The 21,858-nt window shown below is 46.9% G+C and overlaps 1 protein-coding gene across 8 annotated transcripts in view; it reads left to right on the top strand.

Annotated features, from left to right (window-relative positions):
- EXOC6B (exocyst complex component 6B) overlaps positions 1–21,858 on the top strand; it is a 329,120-nt gene that overhangs the window by 238,681 nt on the left and 68,581 nt on the right. For 7 of the 8 annotated variants that reach the window (XM_074904236.1, XM_074904237.1, XM_074904233.1 and 4 more), the window contains 2 exons: positions 35–176; positions 14,004–14,077. In XM_074904236.1, coding sequence (XP_074760337.1) covers positions 35–176; positions 14,004–14,077 — 216 coding nt within the window. Of the gene's footprint in view, positions 1–34; positions 177–14,003; positions 14,078–15,021; positions 15,081–21,858 lie in introns of those variants that run through there. The other variant, XM_074904235.1, reaches the window with a different exon arrangement.

Here is a 21,858-nt window from a genome sequence, read left to right as displayed (position 1 = left end):
GACGGCTTTATTAAATCTCCCTTTTCTCTTGCAGGGGAAGGTGGCTCAGACAGCTTGCATGTCGGCGTGCAAACACCTCTCCACCTCGCTGATGCAGCTGCTGCTGGAAGCCGAAGTGCGGCAGCTGACGCTGGGCGCCTTGCAGCAGTTCAACCTGGACGTGGAGGAGTGTGAACGTAAGATGCAAAATCATCTCGTTTGTGTGTCTGTGTTGTGGTTTGAGCCCGGAGGGCAATTGGGCACCACGCAGCCACCTCCTCCCCCCAGTGCTGGGAAGCAAAAGGCTCAGGAATGGAGACGAGGACAGAGGGGGCGGCTCACTCATTATGGTCACAGGCAAAAGGTAGACTCGTTAGGAGAAGAAAAAACCATCACTTTATTTCAAAATGTGAACGACAACACCACAGGCAGAATGGGACAGTGAGAAGCATTACCATATCTTAAAAACACCTCCCCTCACTGCTCCCTTCCTGCCAGGCTCAGTTTGGTTCCCAGTAGCTCCACCTGCTCCCTCAGTGGTGCAGGGGCCAGGGAATGGGGGTTTGGGTCACTCTGCTGCTCTTTCCTTCTGGGGGGGGAAACAATCCTCTGCATTTCTTCCCCCAGCTCCACGTCCCTCTCACGGGACACAGTCCCCCACAAACTCTGGGCTGTGAGTCCTCCCTATGGGATATGTTCTTCTCGAGATGCTCGGGCGTGGATCACCCCTGCGAGCTGCAGTCCTCCCAGCACCGACCTACAACTGCGGGGGCTGCTTCTCCCCACAGAGTCCCAAAGTCATCCCCAGGCCACAGGCAAATCTCTGCTCCTCCAGTGACCTCCATGGGTTCCAGAGGGCAACTTGCCATCTCACCGTGGGATATAGGGGGGCTCTGGGCTCCAGTTTACCTTCGCCCCCTTCCTCCTCCTTCCTTCCACTGACCTCGGTGTTTGCAGAGGTGTCTCCTTCCCAACTTCTCCTCACAACTCCAACTCGTCCTCCCAGGTTCCTCTTCTTAAGTGTTACCACAGAGGCGCAGCCACCGTTGCTAATTGGCCCGGCCTTGGCCAGAGCTGGGTCCAACTTGGATCCAGGGGAGCTTTGATGTCTTCTGAGGAGCGGCTGAGGGAACTTGGGGGGGTTCAGTCTGGAGCAGAGGAGGCTGAGGGGAGACCTCCTGGCCCTCTGCAACTCCCTGCCAGGAGGGGGCAGAGAGGGGGGATGAGTCTCTGGAGCCAAGGCCCCAGCGCCAGGCCCCGAGGGAATGGCCTCAAGCTGCCCAGGGCAGGGTCAGGCTGGCTCTGAGGAAGGATTTCTGTGCAGAAGGGGCTGTTGGGCGTTGGAATGGGCTGCCCAGGGCAGGGGGGAGTCCCCGGGATCCCTGGAGGGGTTGAAGAGTCGGGCTGAGCCAGCGCTGAGGGATCTGGGGGAGTTGGGAACGGTCAGGGGGAGGGTCACGGTTGGGCTGGAGGAGCTGCAAGGGCTTTTCCAACCCGGATGGTTCTGTGAGAAGCTTCTCACAGGGGCCATGGCTGTACCCCCCTCCCCTGATACCAAAAACCCCGCCACACACAAACCAGCACAGTCTGGACCCAAGCTGGGACTTTTATGGATTCCTTGGGACTGGTGAACGCCTGCAGAGCTTCGCTGGTGCTGTGCACGATGGCACTTGGCAGTATCTTCAGGACAGAAGCAGCCCAGCAAATTCTGAGAGATCAAAGCTTTACTCTTCCTTTTTCTCTTTAGTGCCGCCTTGATGCTTTCCAGACTATCCCTGCTTTTTGAGATGGAGTATTTTAAAAGTAGGAGGGATTAGAGTGAGTAAAACATGAGGAGGGCTCACAGAAATCAGTTTATTTATGACTGTTTCTGAAAACAATAACTGGCTGATGTTCTTAAGAAGTTCTGATCCTCTCCTGACCTCAGCTGTTTGTCTTCTCAATATGCTGCAGGGAATTTTTTCTCCAATCAGACCCTTTTTGCAAAATTACTGTCATGGGAAAGAGATGCCTTGCGACAAAGTAACTGCATCTATTCAGAGGTGTGCGTGGAGCGTGGCCATGCCATGGCTTTGCTCTCAATCCTGGTTATTTTGGTTCATCTAATTTACACCTGAATTAGCTCTGAAATCCCAAAGTTTCCCTTAAGGTGCTTGTTATCCTACTCAGTAGAAGAGTGACAAAGTGACAAAACGCTTTTCTTTCTTCCTGGTTTTATAACTAAGCTAAAGCAGGGTGAACACACTTCTGCACAGGAACCTCTCTCCCTTATGGTGGATTTATTACTGGGATTAACACTGGGATGGATTAGCGACCGTGGAAAATGCAGAGCTTGGTGGGGTTGATGAATAGTTCAGAAAATCTTTGCTAAACTATTTTGGGGAAGTTTTGTTTCCAAATCTCCCCCTTTTTGGCTTTCTCTGTTGCGGTGGAGATGGGGATGTATCTTGTTTAGATCATGATAAACCTGTTCACTGCAGAATCTTCTGAAATGCTCTTTGGCCCAGTGTGGCTCCCATTAAACCCCACAGCTAAGTAGTCCCTGGCCTCATTGCAAACTGAGTCTAAATAGCGGTGAATTTGCTGTTCCTATCTCTGATAACTCAGTTAAATCTGTCGGTTTCATCATCATCTGGCACTTAACACAGTCCAAAGATTCTCCCAGCCTTTATAAAACATTTTGCCTATTGTGTTTTAATTCAGCTGCATCTGTCAATGGGGAGATTAAATTTATTTTTGAGGAAGATCACGCAGCAAGATTTTTGGTGATTGTAGGGAGTGTATTTTAATTTTTAAATGTCCTTGAGCTCATTTCCAGCACTCAGCCGAATAGCCTGGGAGAAGGATCCTTGTTTAATGAATCATATCCAAAATTTGCAGCTATATTGTATGTCACAATGCAAGCAATGCCTTATTTTTCTTTCAGAAATGCCTTCAGCCCTAAATTCTTGCTGTCTAATTTGTGTCCCATCAGCACGCCGGGGCTGCACCAGTAGCAGCTGTGTTCCCAATCGGTGTCCGCAGAGGGACAGGCGATGTTGCTGAGAATAATAGGAAGCATTTGTCATTAATAATAGTTTCCTTCTTTTTCTTTTGGCTGCAAACAGACTCGGAACCCTGCAGTTTTCCGCCCCATCAGTAACGTGGGTCACTAAGCAGCATCTCTTCCCTAAAAGCCCTCGATGCTAAGTAAAACAGATGACATTTAATATCAGGTTTAAAAGCATGATTCCTTAAATTCCAATTGTTTTGTGAGACAAACCCGGGAGCACTCAGACATTCAAGAGCAGGTGACGCCAACCTGAGCAGCGGGGCAGGCGACCTGCTCGCCCCAGCCCCGGCCCGAGGAGCCGTGGCGGGTGGGAGAATGGAGACGGATGCTGGTGCTGTAACCTTCCCATCCATCACTGTCAGCCCCCCGAACCGTAAACCCAGACACGGACTTTTTTCTTCCTTTTCGGCAGCAAAAACGTGTTCCCTTGTCCCTGCGGGTTTGTCTGGTGGCGTTGCTGACACCGGGAGTGATTTTTAGTTCTATTTTTGAGAAGAAATGCATCGAGATTTTAATTTTAGGAAAAGCCAATCAGAGTGAGCTGATGTATTCAGAAAATATGTTTTAGTTTTCAAGGGTTTTATTTGATTTTTTTTCTCTTCTTTTATCCTTTTACCTGAAAGCGCAGGTGCAAATCTCAACATCCTTATTACACCACTTGCATATTTCACTTTATGTCTCTGCCTCCAGCCCTCTTCCTCTCCCCAGACTCCCAAGCCTTACCTAGTTTAGCAGCTTTATCGTGTACTTACCATATTAAAACAGGATTTTATAGCTGTTTGGAGCACTTCCAGTGAGTTCTGTGATGTGGGAACGGGGCTTCGGAGTTTCAATCCTGGAGTTTATTAGGCTTTTGTTTAAGTTCTTGCGAATGCCAAAGGTATAAACTGGTTAAAAGAGTGGTGAGGCAAATTAAAGAAAGGACCTCGTTGTGTATTAACCATGGTTTGAAGGTGGTGCAGATAATTTACTCTATATCAGAGTAGATATAATGCACATTACAAGAAAGCGTGTTTATATACACAATAGATAACAGTTGTAGAGGTGAAAAAGATGATGACTTAGGCTTAAACCAAGACACCAGTAAATTAATTCTCCAGACTTGTGGGTTCATAAAATATTTCCTGATTTAAAAAGAGTTTGCTGTCCCATCAGCATAAAAAGGGAATGGCCGCATGAACCATTGCCTCAGGCTGAGGTTTGGAACGAGACGCGTGCGAGCCTGGATGGTGCTGGGGAGAAGCTCGAGGTTGTGATGGGACCCCTTGCCTGGGCTATAAATCCCCCCTCCCTAGAAACGTGCTTGTTTTGCATGTTCAAAGCACTGAATATACAGTTTATTAACTTTATGACCTTCAAAAAGAACACTTTTGGAGGACTGGGGAGAAATAGTAAATTAAATAAACATTAAGAGTCAAATCTTGCATGCTTTGGCTGTATGAATAGTTCCGTATACGTCAGCAGGGTTTTTGGTGTGAAAGAGGCAGGGAAGAGTGGAGCTGCAAGTTGTAAAAATCCTCTTAGGTTGCCTATGATGAGAGAAACCTGGGAAAAATGTTTTCCTGTGGCATCATTCCCCCCGGTGAGGCCACGGGGCTGGAGCCTCCAGCTGGACAAAGCCCTCGAGGAGATGGAAGGCACCAGTCCCGCCCGTCGAGGTGGATGTCCTCTTTGTTTTCCCAGCAAAAAGCTGTTTCCCAAGATGTATGTCAGAGGTTTGAAAGTCTTTTGGTGCAGCTTCGCAGCAATGGGTGTGCATGGATGGCACAGCTGACATCCAGGGAAAGGCAAAAGTCAGTTTTAAAACGTTTGTTGTTGGCCAGGTGTTAGTTGTAACTCTTGTTCTTATTGCTTGGCTTTACATAATTCTTTCTTTATGCAGTCAAGAGAGATTCTCTCACCTCTTTATTTAAACCTGAAGCGAAATAAGGCATAAAGGTTAAATGAATTGCCCAGAAAGACACAGTAGGACACATCTAATTACGTCTCAATTTAGGAGTGAGTTCTGGCTCCAGCCCAATGAGCTAACTTGAAAAGAGGGAAAAAACCAAACTCTGGAGGGGAGAAAAAAACCCCAAACACAAATATTTCTGTGAACCTGTAAACAGAGGAGGTGATGCTTTTTTCTGAATAGGCATTTGCTTTTTAAAATGAATTTGCTGTCTTCCAGAACACGTCTGTAACCCAAGATTTAACCGTAAGTGCAATGTGCTTTTTGTAATTCCTACGTGCCTTGTAGCCCAGTTGCCTGCTCTGCTCTTTTTTGGACCTCCTGGTGTTGGTATATATATAATCTTTCCATATCTCCTGTACCTCAGAGGTAGTGGGAATCGAATGTAACAACCCAGATTTGGAGATTACGACCGAAAAAGCAGAAAGAAAAGGGGCTGCGCTCACTCCTACAAAAGTGTTTCCCATCTACGTAACCGGTTCCAGCAGTGGTTGAGGCAGATTGTTTTTACAATACTTAGATCATAAAATAAGCAGTTCCATAATCTCGAAAGTCTTTTAACTGCTGCTTTACGAGAAATTAAAAGCGCCATAAAAATTATATTTAAAATTTCATTAAACTCCCAATTTTCAGTCAGCCCACTCCTGGGGGCAGTCAATAAGAAACACAGATGTCTCCGCCGGATTGAGGAATCCTCCAGCCCGACACATGAACGTGCCAAAATGTGCCGATACGGGTCCCAGCGCAGCCGTTTGCCACCTCCTTCTTGGCTGCATTATCTGGCTCCGAGGTCTTTCTCACGCGGAAATCCCATGATTTGTGTAAGATGCTGGGGTTTGCCCCCCACGCCGGAGGAGTCCTCTCCCTTGAGCATGGGCTTGGCGCCGTGCAAACGCCTGCCTGATGTTCTTCCAATCTGCAAACCGCCGGGGATTAGCGTGCGCGGTGCTAGAGGTGAGCACAGCGGTTTTGAGGACAAACTCTCTGGTTTTAGGATATTGCACCATGTGGTTGTTGGTATCCATCCTGCAGCAATGCACCAACAAAAGTTCATGTGTTGAGCGGAGAAAAGGGGATGTTGCAATGAACAGAGGGAAAGGTTTGAGCAGATCGTGTCAGGAGACAGATCTCCACACCACTGATGCCAATATCTTGATGCATCTTGAATTCTGGGTTCAGTGTTGGGCCCCTCACCCCAAAAAGGCCATTGAATGACTCGAGCGTGGCCAGAGAAGGGCAACGGAGCTGGGGCAGGGTCTGGAGCACAGGTCTGCTGGGGAGCGGCTGGGGGAACTGGGGGGGTTCAGTCTGGAGCAGAGGAGGCTGAGGGGAGACCTCCTGGCCCTCTGCAACTCCCTGCCAGGAGGGGGCAGAGAGGGGGGATGAGTCTCTGGAGCCAAGGCCCCAGCGCCAGGCCCCGAGGGAATGGCCTCAAGCTGTGCCAGGAGAGGTTTAAGTTGGATAGTAGGGAAAATTTCTTCCCCAAGAGGGTTGTCAATCACTGGACCAGGCTGCCCAGGGAAGTGGTGGAGTCACCACCCCTGGAGGTATTCAAAAGACGTGTAGATGTGCTGCCTGGCCACATGGGTTAGTGGTGGCCTTGGCAGCGGTGGGTTAACAGTTGGTCTCAATGATCTTAAAGGTCTTTTCCAACCTCAGTGATTCCGTGATTCTTCAGATCTTGCAATACCTGACAGCTTTTTATTGTCTTAGTGGCTCACAGCCTCAGTCCAGCACCTCTCTGTGCCACTTGGATGTGTGGTTAAAAAGAAAAGATAAGTGTTTAAAACAAGTTAAAGGTGCAGATCCTCTGGAGACAGAGGACTCATACATAGCGTTGTGTTACTGGAGCTGGTGGTGGTTCTGCGCTGGCTGAGCTGGTGGTAACCGTGTGTGTGTGAGCTCCTCACCCATGGTGAGAGCCAGGAAGGGCACCTCTGTTAGCCCATGATGGACAAAGCTACATCCTGCACGTCCTGAGCTGTGATGGTGTGAAAGGACCATGGGGTGGTTTGGACGGTTGGCAGGAACTCCTTACGCTGCAGTGGTAGGAGTTTGCAGGTTGAGGTGACAGTGGTCAGTGGTGGCATGTAGGTGACAGGTGAAGCTGATGGAAGCGCCAGGAAGAGGCCCAACAGGTTGTAGGTTGCTTTACCACCTGCCTGCAGTGTTCTACAAGCCAGGAGGCTCCAATCTTTGTTTCAGAGCCAAGCCTTGCTGGAAAATTGGCCATCTTCCCCCTGTGCTGGCTGCCGTGCCCCGGGGCGCTTGCTGCGGCCCTGCTCCTCTGTCTCCTGCTCTGGGAGGTCCGAGACCTCACAGAGATCTGCTCCACTGCCCATTCAGGGGATGCTCAGCTCCATGGCGAGGTTATTTCCTTCCCTGTAGCACGCTCAGATACTCCATTCTCCTTCCTGGTGACTTCTCTTGCCTAAATTTCGTCTGTTTGTAGCACAATAATTCCCACGCGTTAGGAACAATCACAGCTCCTTCCCTTGCGTTTCCTCCATAGGGTGGCTTGGGGTCGTGCATTGGCACCACATCCCGGAACATCACACCTTGGAGCAGGGCTGAGCAGCAAGAAAAACAGTAATTTTGGCACAAAGGGTGCTGAACTTGGAGAGTGTGCGGGTGTATTTAGTGTAGAGGCACCGTGTCTGAAGCGGATCATGGATTTTGGCACCTTAGAAAGCTGCAACCTCTTGATTAAAGCGTCATTAGTGTCCCAAATGTAAGGTAGAGCACTGTTTGCATGAGCTGCCCACGTGGATGACTTGAAAGAACATCTCGGTGTGGAGCAGGGAGTTCCTGATGCCCGTCCAAGCACGCAGTTCAGCTCACCCCTGGGAACCTGCAGCCCCTCCGTTCGCCCAGGGCTTTGCCCCAACCTTCCTCTTGCGGTGCCAGTGACGGGCGCGTTCCCTCGGGGGATGCCGGGAACCCGTCGCTTCTGTCCCACCTCTTCACCTGACGAAACCCAGCCCTTCTTGAGAAACAAAACTTTGCATTTGCCTGCTGTTAAAACGGAGCAGGGTGGTTTGTGTTGGCAGCAGAACTGTGTTCCAAGCGCTGCTCTACGTGCTTCCTGAGATGGGGAAAGTAAATTATTGGTGCGACGAGTGACAGGGGGCATGGCAGTGGAAGCCTCTGGTCCATGCCTGTGCCACCTCCCTACACGTAGATTTATCCTCCCTTATTTCTCCCTGAATTTGTTCTCTTGGGCATATCATTAGTTTATTTAGTGCTGCCTTCATTTCCTTCTGTTGACTTCTCCTAGAGGCTGCAAGTACTTGCGGTGGCAAAGAAAGGGATGGCTGGTGAATTAGTGTGTATAAATATGCATGGAGGAGAAGCACGTGACTCGCCATCAACGAGCTACCAAAAATGTGCCCTTTTTGTTTAGATGCTGGTGGGAAGTGTGTGGACAATGCTCTCTACTTCAGCACGGTACTGAAGTGGTCTTTGCAAGCCTGACTTGAGCAAATCCTGGGAGTTTACAAGACATCAAAGAGAAATGAGCTTCTCTCCAGCCTTTTTCCTTTGCTCCTGAACTGACACCTCCTGCTTGCTTGCGCCATCTCTCACCATCACCTGATTTTTGCCTTATATTCTCCCTTCATCTGTCCTCTAATCGATCGCCTTGTCCCCTTCAGTGTTTTAGCTTTAGTATTTCTCTCTCTATTTTCTTTCCCTTCTTTCTCCTTTGTAAACCTGTTGCTAATCCCATGGTGTCACCTCAGCCTCTCCTGTCCTTTTGTCTCCAATTTCTGCTGCAACATTTTGGATATCCTCCATCTCCAACAACTTGCTGTGTTCTCCTTTGTTACCAGAATTTATTTATTTATTTACCCGTTCTTACAGTCTTTTGCAACTCTAGGAAGAAAAGACAACCTCTGTCCACACTTAATCTTGTTTAAGCAATTTTAAGAGCATCCAGTTTCTTCGTTCTGTGCCCACCTTCCCTTCCCACCCACCTCGGACACACCCACTGTTGTGGCTTGTCAACCTTTTGCAGCTTTGCGTGGTGAGATGTGCACATTTCACATTTCCTACTATTAGTATTTTGATAGAGCTGAGAACTTATCCACCATACATCTTGAGTTAAGGGTTTGGGAACTGGCGTAGATCCGTAACTTGATTCTGTAAACCTGTCCTATGGATTGGCAGGGACCAAATTTCTTGGCACACGCCTTGTACAATTTCTTCTCAAGAGCTTCTTTTCTTCTACTTGTAAATGCCGAGTGGTCCATCAGAGTTCCTCTCTGGGACTGTGGCTGCTCCTCAGCCATCAGTGGACCATCACGGCCCCTGGGACCACTTGTTTCTCTGCAGTAACAGGACTCCAGGCTCATCTTTGTTCCATCAGAGGAACAAATGACGGAGAGAGGTAGAAATTTTTACTTAATCCGACCCAGTTCAGTATACTTTGGATAACTCCTCCCTCTCCCCGCAGCTCTCTGGAATTCCCCAGATGGGAATGAGCTTTGATAATTTGGCCTGTAATGGGGAACAGCTTCAAAGCAGGGTTGTGTGGGAATGGTGTGGGTGAAGCATAAGCTCAATATGGAAATCGGGATCTTCTCTCTGTTCCTCTTGCCACAATTCCTACCCATCATTTCTCACCTTTTTTCCTGTGCAAGCTTCCCCAGATTCCACACAGAGATTTGTTCTTCAGCTTGAGGATCCTCAAGGTGTCATTTTGTGCCTCTGGGTGAGGTGCAAGAGGTCCTGTTGCTTGGCTTTTCTGAGATAATCTTCCAAGGGTTTGTCTAAGGAAGATGACTTTTAGACCTACATTCTTCATCAAGGAATACTGAGATGGTTGTTTCCCCAAATCCAAAATCTCGTTCATGACTGATGCAGCCACAAGAAGATTGTCCACGTTCCCCTGAACAGGAGCGGCTGTAACCTCGATCCCACAGGTCTGCCGCCGTGAATTCTGGTGGTGTCGTGTAATTCAGAGAAAATCATGTCCTCAAAAGTATGTTTTTGAGGAATGAAGTCGCCGGCTGTGTTCATTTTAACCTCACAATATGGGTAAGACTCTGTCCCTGTGTGTGGAGCCGTGTACAGTGTACAAAAAGAGATTCCCCCATTCTGTATAATTAATTTACAGTGGATGTCTCTTTAGTGGTGTGCGTTTGAACTCTTTACTCTTTGTTCATTGTAAAGGGCTTAACGGTTCCTGTTCCTTGATTCTTTCATCGGTGAAATGTTTTGGAAGAGAGGTTAGAGTCCCCCTGTGACCTGCCCTGGGTGGCCCAAGCCTGTAGACCTTGCAAAGACATTACTTTTTTGGCCTGAACACAAGTCTCTCAAACCTTTAGCCTGGCTAAATGCTTTGTACAAACAGCCGCATACTGATCTGCTCTATTCTCTTGTGATTTTCTGCTCAAGGGGCTGTACTGTAGGTGGCTTGCTATGTTTGCCACTTGCCTTGGTGGTGAAGACAGTACAATAAACGAATCCGACAGTACTGAGGCCAGCACTGTGCTTGGTTGTTCCGAGAAAATTATCCTGAAATCTGGTTGAAGAGATTAAACCCAAGAAGAACTGGCTGTGTCTTTCCTCTAAAGCCCTGTTCTCTTCTTTGTTTCTTTTTTTCTTTAAGACTTTGTTCATTCCTCCTTCAAAATAAGTTTGTGGCATTGGTATGTAAAATGTGACCTACGATTACAGGAGGTACAGCTATTTTCATTAACAACCATGAGGTGAAGCGTTGCATTTGTTCCTCTTCGGGCTCCTTACAGCTGTAGCAGCTTTCTCCTAGTATCTGAGTTGGATTCTTGATCTCATTTCTTCTGTAATACCAATAATATGATCTCGTATGTCATTTCACTTCTTGGATGTCAAGTGCACTGTTAATGCGGTAGAGACTCTGATCCGCTCTTTGGATGAGAATTATTGTTCAAGCAAATGTTGGTTCAGTGTGCTCCTGTCGTTGTAATGTGTGGTGTTAAGGGGCAGTGGCACCCCATAACTCCCCCGGCCTTCAGAATCCCAGAAGCATTCAGGTTGGAAAAGCCCCTCGGGATCACCGAGTCCAACCCTCAGCCCCACTCTGCAAAGTTCTCCCCGACCCCACATCCCCCACAGCTCATCCCAATGGCCCTGAAACCCCCCCAGGGATGGGGACTGCCCCCTCCCTGGGCAGCCTGTTCCACTCTTGGACCACTCTTGCTGGGAAACATTTTTTTCCTGATGTCCAGGCCTTTTCCCTTACGCTTCCGTAGTAAGAGGCAGCTAAAGGTGAGCTGCTAACGAGCAGCCATGTCTTGGGATGAAATCATTCTTGGGTTGCTCATGAGCAGATGACAGTAGTGATAAATTCACGAGGCTTGTGAAAACATTCAAGACCCTGTCACAGGCATTTTCTCATGAGGATTTGAAATCCATGCTTTCGGGAAGATCTTACATTTCACAACTCCATGTGTGCTTCTAAATAGCTTCCTAGCAGCTGCAAAGCCCTTAAATCCAAAATAGAATTTTTCTTTCATTGCAATCCTTCCAGGGTTTCTGTTTTCCAGCGTTTCTCCAGATAGAATCAGTAACACAAGGTGACCCCATCCTTAGTTCAGCCAGTCTGTTGGGTACCTCAACACACTGAGCAGCCCAGGGCAGTTTCACCTCTCAAACGCTGTTTCTTGCGTCTAAATATTTTTAGCTTCTCAGGTACGTGCTTTTCCAAAGTGGGGGTGTTTTAGGATTGATGTGGCTTTTGGGATAATTTTTCCAGATGAGACAGTGGGGTGTAGAATGAATGTGTAAAGATGATTTATCCCTTGCAGATCAGAGTCAGAGAGCTTGTGTTAGTCCTCCCTTGCGTGTGTGTGCTGGCACAGGCAAGCCACAGTCAAATTTTATAGCAGACGTACATTAAAATGCCTTTATAGTTAGAATTAATTAAAACAGTTTTTGACGGTTAAATATAAACTGTCTTTGGACTATTTGCAGCCTGAGTATTGCAGCATTGGTCAGTGAAACGGGCTGGAGGCTGAGTAGCTCTTGTCTCTGTGCAGTCCCGTCCTGTGCAAAAGTGATAAAGTCCATCGGCACAACCACGGATGGTTTCTCATGGCTTTAATTTATCCCTTTCCTATCCAAAATCTAAATGTGAGCAGTCACATAAATACTTCCTCTTTTTTTGTAATTCCTTTCTAGTAGTAACGCTGGATAAAAGGAATGGTTTTATGGCCGTGTTTGCTATTGTCCTGCAGCGCTTGTCACTTGACTGATCGCTGCAAAGATGAGTGATCGTTTCAATCTTGGAATTTTTCTGGCATCTGAAAATATTAAAAAGAGAAGCTGTGTGTGTCTGACAACTGGCCGCTGTGCCCCTGGAGGTACCTGTGTCTATATTGAAGGATGTTCTCTATCCCAAGATTTTAATTGAAGGTGGAGCAAGAAAGCTGACAAATGACCCTTCTTTGGTTTCCAAAAATAAGGCAATTGAGGAGCGGGGCTGAATCCTGATGTCTATTCTCTGTGGGGCCATGGGGAGTGCTCGTCTGACTGGGCTGCTATAGGAAGTCCTTAAAAATAGGCCTGTGATGATTTGCTTCCCTTCTTTTGTGGCATTTGCTTGAAAATGAGATAACTTTTGGAAGGAGAAGCATTCAAGATGACGACCATCTGGCACGAGATGACTGTGCCTAGTGTTGAAGGACAGGACGGGCTTTGTCCTTTAGCACCTCTGTGCACTCATGGAGGCAGAAGGCAAAATCCTCCTTCCTTACTGCCGAGCCATCCTTAGTCCTCAGCTTTGTGGAGCTGCAGGAGCTCTTTTGAGGGTTTCTGTATGGTAAAAACCAGAACAGTCGGGTGATAATAAGCCGTATATAACTTAAAAATCTGTATGTTGGTGTATATTTTCCCTCTCTCTTCCTTTCTGCCATCACACTGAGTTGCATCTCAAGAAAACATTTCGTTCCAGCGTGCAGCATCTTCAGTGTCTGCAGGAGCGACAAAATTCAGCCAAAGGCAGAAGCTTCCTCTTGAGTGTTTCGTGATGTTGAGTTGTGGCTTCACAAATTAGGTCCCCTCGGTGATAGAAAGTTGCACGGAAAGCAGAGATAAAGCCGTTACTTGTGTAGCTAAAGAGGGTGAAAATTAAGTGAAGTTGGGCAAAATCAAACTTGGGTGTTTCTTCAAAAGACACACTTGAATGTGTGCAGTTGTTGGCTTCGTGAGTGCTACCAAGTAAAAGCTGTGAAATGCCGTGGAGGAGCTAAGGTCCTCTAACGTGGATTCGTTCAAGTCCCCCTCCGTGGTTTTACACTTGGTTTAAATAATGGATTGGAAGAAAAATAAATGACTTAAGTATGAAATTTTGGCCAAATTACACTGGAAGAGGAGGTAAATGTGGCCTTGGAAATACTCTCTTCACTTTAGAAGCCAGTGTTATTCAGTTGTCAGATGTCTTCATCCAACATAAATAAATATGCCACGTAATGGCCGCGACTCTTCCCATTTGGGGTGACTGTACACTGGCAATAGCACGCCATAGCAGATAATGCAAATAATCTGCTGCCGAATAATTAATGATGCGGCTGGGCATATTTTTTTGATGAATGCTTATGGAGCCTGGTGACAGGCGTGAAATTAGAAAATTCCTTCAGCGCCCTAAAATATAAATAGCTTTCGGAACTGAAAAGAGTTTCACAGCTGAAGATTTTATTGTGTTGAGAGGAAAAACTTTTCCACCCCCATCCCCCCCTTTCTTCTCGGCGAGTTGTTTGTCCATTCACAAAACAAATACTCTGAAGCCCAGTACGGCTCATGGGAATAAATTTCAGGTCGAATTAGTACAGTTTCCTTGCTGTCAGGATGGTGGAATTAATGGTGTTTTGATGACACGAATTTTGAAGGGCGAACAAAGACGCTGAAGGGAGGGAGACATGACTCCTTAGAAGCGCGGTCCTCCTCTCCCCCAGCCTCTCTTGTCTTCCCTGTCATCCGTCTGCCAATCTCCCTGTCCATGGTTAGTTAAAGGCGCTTTTTATCCTCTTTTCTTTCCCACAGAGTTTGCCAGATCCGGCCCAGTGCCTGGGTTCCAAGGGGACACGCTGCAGTTGGCCTTCATCGACTTGAGACAAGTAAGTCTTTGTGTTTTTGTTTTTTGTTTTTCTTTTAAGATGTGTGACTGAAGACCATCAGGTCTTAAGGAAAGGGAGAGGAGGGGAAACGGCGTCGGCGATTTACGCCAGAGACCTATATTTCCCCCCTCCTCCTCCTCCCTGCGCTCGAAGCCACCTCCTTATTGAGCGCTCCGGGCTCCTGGAGATGGTGGAGGTGAAAAGGGCTGGTGGTACGGGGGCGAGAAAGAAAGCCATGCCTGACCCTGGCCGATGGGGGCCATTGTGCTCCCGTTGGCTTCTGCAGACGCGGCAAAAAGATAACTCGGCGACTCTCCCGGCTGACGCCAAGCAGGTGGTGCTAACAGAGAGAGCAGTGATGCAGAGACCGCCCGCCTCGAGGACTTTTGTTCGCAGATAATGCCCACAGAGGCGTTTTGCGAGGGCGAAGGAATTTGCATTCGGGCTTGTGTGGGGAGGGTACGCCTGTGTGTGCGCCCGTTTGTGTCCGTCTTTGCCTCGGCTTGTTCCCCCCCTCCCCGGTCCCCTCTTTCGCAGATGGTCCCCAGCCATGAATGACAAAGTGGCTGTTGGGGAAGATGATTGGGGAAGGCTCCACCCATCGGTGCCCACCTCTCGAGGGGGCCCTGTTAGAGCCAAGTTGACCATAGCAGGTACTGAGGCATCTGTGGGTCTTGGCAAGCCAGTTTAGGGAAAAGGGCCATTCTAGCGAGTCATTTGTTTGGGGTAGAAATGGGCATTATTGATATAGTAGGCTGGGGGGGAAAAGTGAGGTGGTCCTGTCATCTCTTGGCACTGAAGATGGATGGGTAGGATAGAAAGTCTGAATGAAGTAAGACTCAATGACTGATGCTTCTCTCCTATTAAAACAATCTTTTTTTGTCTGTTAAACCCCCCTGGCTTTGTCCCTCCTGCCATCATGATGCAGTGCCTCTTGTTTTCAGGGTTGACGTAGTTTGCATTCTGAAAACTTTCGGGTGCTGAGGGTATTTCTTCAATCTGCATAATCCCTTGTATCGATGATCTCCTTACCACTGGGACTCTGATTCATGCTGGAGCCGCTTTTAACCCGTAAAGGTTTGAGAACTTCTCTGAATCCAATTGATGTGCAGGGAGCAATCTGTCATCCCATGACATTTCTTGCGGAGCAGCAAGAAGTTTAATAACATTGAGATGCTGCACGCTCGCGTTGAAGACTTGGGCCTGCCAGTAATTGCCAAGTTTGTTTGCAAAATGGTCAAAATAGCTACATGGGCAAGGTGTGTGCTGTCACCGCTGTGCGTTGAGATTTTTATCTTCATTAGCTTCTTGGCACTTTATTGACTGCAGCACACAACGTGCTCGCAACCTCCCGGGTATAAGGAAATGTGGAGGCTTTGGTCCTTTTCCAAGCACGAAGACGTGAATGCAGGGATTTTGAAGAGGAAAGCTGTGGCTGTTTGAAGAATGAAATGCCTGAAAAATGCTCGGTGAAGTTCAGCTGCTCTGAGCCAGTGCATTAGCAGTGAAATGTTTGTACAGTTCATAAGTGTAAAACGCAGTCAAATGAATTCAGCTGGGGTGAGGGGAAAGCTGAACAGTAGCCCTCTGCAATTCTTCCTTCTCTGTCAAATGGTCGTCTCCATACACGGCGTTTTCGTCTTTGTTTTGGAAGGTAGTCCCAAATTTTTTTCTTGCATTTAAAAATAACGGCCTTTGTGAATATTACGAGGAGAAAGGGGAGATGCTCTGGCCTGTTGAGTTTCCAAGGAGGACAGGCAGCCCTAGATCTCCTGGATAACAGGGATGTCAATGGCAAGTATCTTACAGATCATAGACAACATCTCCTCGCTCCAAGAATCCACTTGTCACTGACTTATTGAGATTATCAATAACATCCTAATGAGATAGTGTGAAGCTCTGTTGGCTGCTCGGGGGCCATCACAGCTCCAGTGCTTCCACCACCGTGGTGCTTCTTGTTGGGCTTCAGCTCCAGCTGCAGGGCCTGTGAGCGGGGGGTGGCTGGAGGGGTGGCTGTAGAGCAAACAGAGGTCTTTGATTTGTTCTTCAACTTGTTTTTAATTTGTTCTTTTGGGACATTGCATTCTTTCTCTTTCAAGCCGCTAAATGTTAACACAATATTGACTTAAAGCTACGAACGGGGTAAAAGATGCCACCTGAGAGTGTTTATGTTTCTGGCTGTTTTCCTTCACCCGGGAAGGAATGCTGGCGTAGTCAGTGAAAGGGTGTTTCCAACCTGAAATCCAGACAGATTTCTCAAAATGTTAAAAGTAATTTCAGGTTTATATTTCAGGTAGGTTTATACTTATCTTGGAGCTGTCCTGTCAGTTAGTGAGGCTTTGCACGAGCAGGTGGAAGCGATCTAGCTTGGTTATGTAGGAAGGAAAAATGACTGGGCCAAAAATGCACCAAATAAGTAGGGAAATTAAAGAGATTTCCCTCTCTTTTCCCAATATATTTCAGTACTAGCTGTTACAGAGCAATTGTAGATGAGGGAAAATTTTCAAAGTAATGTGGGATGATTAAATTTAAGGGAATGGCCGAAATTAATTCTTAGTGCAATATAATATAATATGGTAGAAAACTGTAGTGATTTGGTTTGTGTCTTGAATACAGATCCTTGTAGTGGAAAATAAACCCTATAAAAATGTCATTGTCTACGAGCATCAGTGTTCATCCTTGTTCAGTGCAGCAAACTCAAGTGGAAGATCCCTCTGTACACTGGAGGCCTTTTCCCCTTGTGCTCAAGGAAACTGGGAGCAATTCCATCACCGTATAGTAGGGAGGAAAAGAGTCAAGCCCAGAGAGTCAAAATTGCTATTCTGAGCAGACAGTAATTTAAAAAGGGGTCCATCCTGGGACAACCCTACATACCTTTAATGAAGTGATAAAGTAAACCAAGTCGCATCTCAAATGCTTCTTTTTATAACAAGGGTCTGACCACGATACTCAAATATTTAAGGCTTTACAAGGAAGCAATAGTTACTTTTTCCCCTTAAAGTTTAACCTGCTCTTACACACCCAGTGCTATATGTTAGAAATCTGAAATAAATTTAGTTCCATAAATAACCTTGCTAAAATATGAAAGGCGCCTAAATAATTTAGCCTTCTGCATCTTTCTTTCAAAAGTGACTTAGGTGCTTCTGTCCAAATACCACTGAAGGTCCAAATACCCCCGAAGATCTGCAGGAGCTTTCAGATCAGCCCCAAGCCTGCACATGCAATAAGTTCACTCTTCTCTCAGCAGCTTCTGGCCAGCTGGAAATGTTTTAGCTTTTCATTTTCATGGGTTTATTGTAAGAAAGTTAGTTGAAGAGGAAGGTTTTATGTTTGACTGTGAAGTCACTGCAATCCACAGCCATGCTGATCTCTCCTAGAAGCCAGATCGACACTCGTGGCTGCCCGCCAAGGAAAATCTGTCTCCAGCACTCGAAGAATTTCACTCTGGGCTCTAGCGAGGGAACGTCCTCGATGGATTAGAGCTCCTTTCTCTAGGCCTCTCTGTCTGTCCGGCAAATTATATATCCTGTGTGTTGAATTTCCTCTGCAAGTGCAAACTTCGGCATCGAGGGAGATTTAGAGAACGGCAGGCAGGAGCCCATCTCGTTGCAAGCATGCGGGCACACAAGGCATGAGGATAAGGGGGTTCCTCTCTTCCGCTCCCTCATTTTCCTTTCACTTTATGGTTGTAACTTGACGGTGGTGATGAATTAGAGCATCAGCTCATCAGACCCCATCAGGGACGTTACGACAGTCAAGCGCTATCGTTGGATGTGGAACAGCTCTTTGGCTTTCCGCTTGTCCAATAGCAAACGTTTTGTGTGTCTTTTTACTGTGTTTGAAAGCCAGTTGTGGTTATTGTGGGTTCGTGTTGGATGCCGGCCAGCTGAGTAATGAGAGGTCTCCCTCTGATGCATTAATTTTTTCCTGTTACCTCTGATAGAGATGCTTAATAAAGGAGTGTTCCCCTTCCATCCCTGCTCTGTGCCCTGTTCTTCCCTTCATACAGATTTCCCATCTCTTCAGCATTGTTTGCATAGTTACTGCAGTTTGGTTTGTGTTTTTTGTTTTTTTGTTTTTTTTTTTTCATTTAGAAGTTGAGATACAAAGTTAGGCAGGAGCTTTTAGCCGTATGAAATGTGCAGTTTGTTCTATCTTTGTGCCCATCTTCATTTCCCCCAAGGACTTCTGAACCTTCTGGCCTGTTTTGGCCATATTTGGTTGATGGGCTTCAAAGCTACAACAGCCATATGCATTTTTCTGAACACAGAGCCAAGATAGAGGAGAAAAGGTGCAGTGTGATTTCATCCCTTAGGCTCAACCTTGAGAGAGACCCATGGGGAAACCTGGGTTTCTTGGTGCTGTGCTTGGAACCACCTTCTCCGTTGTAGGGAACAGCAACCCTTTACACTGACACACTAATGCTGGCGTTCGTGGATATCCAGCCTAGCTTCTTACCAAAATATCAGCTGATAAATAAGGTTTAAAAAACTCCGTCTGACTTGGTTGTTAGCAGCTTTAAAGGCACTCAGAGGGTTGGACTTGTGCAAGATGAACCTGTAGCCGGTGAGATGTAGCCCTGTCTCCTACGCTGCTACCAAGTGGTCCAGGGTTTCCATACCCAGCCCTGGGCACGGTGACCAAGGGGAAGCCCTTGCAAATTTGGGCTGAAGGGCCAAGGCCTCGTGAGTCTGTGCCTTGACATGACACTGCAAGACTCTGAGCACCTCTCTACTCTGTTACCTGAGGCAGTTTGATGGTAGGAACGTGGAGACTGTCCCTCCAAGAGCTCTGTGGTAGCCTCCAGGACAGCATGTAGGTTTGTTCCCCTCTGGGTTGGTTTTTTTGTAACTTGTTTTTCTATTTTGCCACTAAATGAGGTTTCCCTGCTCTCCAAGGTCATTAGAGATATCTGAGGAGCAGTGTGAAAGCAAGAGGTTGGGTGAGCCCCAGAGCCAATCCTGAGCCTGCTGAGAGTGTGTGCAGTGACGTGGAGAGAGGCTCGTTAAATGTGGAACTGGTTTGGCTTATTTTTCCCCACTTGTTTTGCTGGGAGATGCAACGGAAGTTGAAAATCGTATTAGAGGGACAACCAGTTAAGTCAGCTATTTCAGCGAGATGTCTCCTCTTCACATGTACTTGCTTGCATCTTTGAAGCACGGGTTTCTGTTGTAAGAGAAGTTGCAGACAGAGTAGCTGCCATGTTAATCCTCGGATGCAGTGGGGCAGAGATGAAAAGGTGACTCACGGCTTTCAGCTCGTCTGCTTACTTGCCAGTTGCTATTTTCCATCTCCAAATTGTTCTCTGGACTGCCATCCCCCCTGGCTCACCACCTTGCTCATCTTCAGCCTCGCAGCTCGTCTGGTTCTCCCAAACGCCCATTGTACTGCTCTGGCCAAAGACTGCAGCATGAGGGATCTATACACTTTTTTTTTTTTTTTTTTTTTTTTGAGAAGCACACCTGTACATTTTTGTTTCTGGTTATCTTTAGTATTTAATGCCCTTTACAAGTGGACTTTTACCATAGGAAGACAATATTTACGTTTTGCATCTCACATTCTCCTCTCCTTTTAACTGCATCCCTTTACTCCTGTGTTTACCCTGCATTCTGTCCTTGCTTAATAGCGCTTGCTTTAATTATTTAACCATTGCTACATGGCCTCTGCCACACTCTCCTCTCCAGCTCAGCTATTTGAAGCCCTTCGCTGTCTCTCCAGAGCGGTCCTGTGTGCCCTGCCAGCAGGTGCCTCCCAAGCGGTGTCAAGCGAAGTGTTGAATTCTATTAATCTTTCATGGCAAATGTCATCTTCTTGTGCACTAAGGAAGCAAGAGGTGTGAAGACACGTGTTCCAGTTGCAGCCTTAATTCTTAATTACCCAGCAATGATGGGTTTGAGCTAGTTTTATCATTACCCTTAAATACAGGGTTTTGCCGTTAAGATCGTATCTCCAGGCTGTTCATTACTTTTTGTTGCTCCTCTCTGAGTTCCTTCCACTGATTGGTATCTTTTGGATAATGCATCCACCATTATTAATATGTTCATTACGGTAGTGCCTACAGGCCAACTAATAACTGCCCATTTTGCTGGGTCTTGTGCAAACATGAAGACCTGAAGAGTCTAAACAGATGATGGAGATCAGAAAAGGCAGGCCAAACACATCTGACTTACAGCCAAACACATCACTGCCAATTAAATGGTATTTTGTTTTCGAACACCCGTGAATGTGATAGATGCTTTTCTAGGCATCCAGAAGCCATCGCCACATCAGCTTCCCAGAACTGGAGATACTATTGCCTTCATCCTCTGTCACACCTCTTTACTTCCATAGACCCAAGTTACACTGTTTTTTCTAAATGCCAGACTGCCCGAGGAAACAAATTTCAAAAGCTGTAGTCTGGTGTGAATTTATGGTGGACCTCAGTGGTGTCTGGGCCACCCCAGCATCGTGCTGAGTTTCCTCTCAAAAGTTATCTGCATGGGGTAATACAGTAATTCTGTTAACAAAAAAGAAGACTTGTGCATCAGCTTTCTCTATCGAGAAATGCCTGGATTTGTCTTCTAAATCCATATTTGGCATGAAATTACCTTTGAACACTTGCTGTAATCACTTGGTGGGAAGTAACAGTTTGTGTAAAGTTGCAGATTTATTAAGGCCCTTTTAAAAGCTCATTAATTTCTTGTACTTGTATGAGTCGTCTGCTCCTTGGAAGGTGGAGCTGGCCGTACAGAATCACAGAATCATCTAGGTTGGAAAAGACCTTGAAGATCATCTAACCCAACCCTTGGGTTCAGGTTAGAAACCTGCTGTGGTGCGAACACGGCGCCTGTTTCACCTGTGAACAAGGTGTGCCCAAGGCCCTCAACATCTGGACATCACATGAGGATCTGGGACCTATTTCCATGTCACCCCTTGGGCTTCAAATGCCCTTTCGATTTCCATTGCTCAAGGTGTTTAGGTGTCTCCATCCAACTGGCTCCCACCTCATGTCTCCCTAGGAAACTTGGAAGAGGGGAAGAAATAGAACGATAAGGTCATCGAACAGTTTGGGTTGGAAGGGACCTTAAACTTCATCTAGTTCCAACCCTTTGGATGGAATCTAGTTCCATCCAAGATGGAGTGAATGACTTTAAAAAAAAACAATCAAAAATAAGAAAAAAAAAACCCCGCAGATGTTTAATGAGGGGTGCTTTTTGCCTTATTTCATGCTCTTAATATCACCTGACCCTTCTGCCTTGACATAGCATCGTCCATTTTAACCCCTGTTGGTAACATCAGAGCGAGGTGCATTCTTTTTTCTGGAAACCAGTTGGACCTTGATTAAAAGCTGTCTCAGAGCAGTTAAGCCACATCTAAGAAGTCAGAAGAGATGGTTTCCACACTGTGTTGGAACCTCCTAAAGGTCAGGCTGGACTCCAGTGCATGGGCGTGCTCTTCCAGGCATCCTACACCTCTGGTGGTGCTCAACCGTCCCGGACCACTCATCAGAAAAGGTGCTCCATGTTGGAGACCCATCATGGGTGAAGATAGAATCATTTTTTCTCCACTCCCATACATCTTTATGCAAATGCCCACGGAGATGTGCTCAGACAAGGATTGTTGGGCAGGAACCCCCCGGGCTGCGGCTAACCCAGTGCACCAGGAAGGACATTCCAGGGTCATGGCCAAACCGCTGTGTTTCTTGCTTATTAGGCTCAGGGTACTTTTTTTTTTTTTTTTTTTTAGAGCCCCAAACCCAGCAGTATTTGAAAAGGGCACATTAAGTAGTTTATTTATTTTAA

Source organism: Athene noctua, chromosome 4 (assembly GCF_965140245.1).
Source record: "Athene noctua chromosome 4, bAthNoc1.hap1.1, whole genome shotgun sequence".
In the NCBI taxonomy this organism is placed as follows: Eukaryota; Metazoa; Chordata; class Aves; order Strigiformes; family Strigidae; genus Athene; species Athene noctua.
Note: the sequence above shows the minus strand (reverse complement) of the source record. Positions and strands in the feature narration are given on the sequence as shown.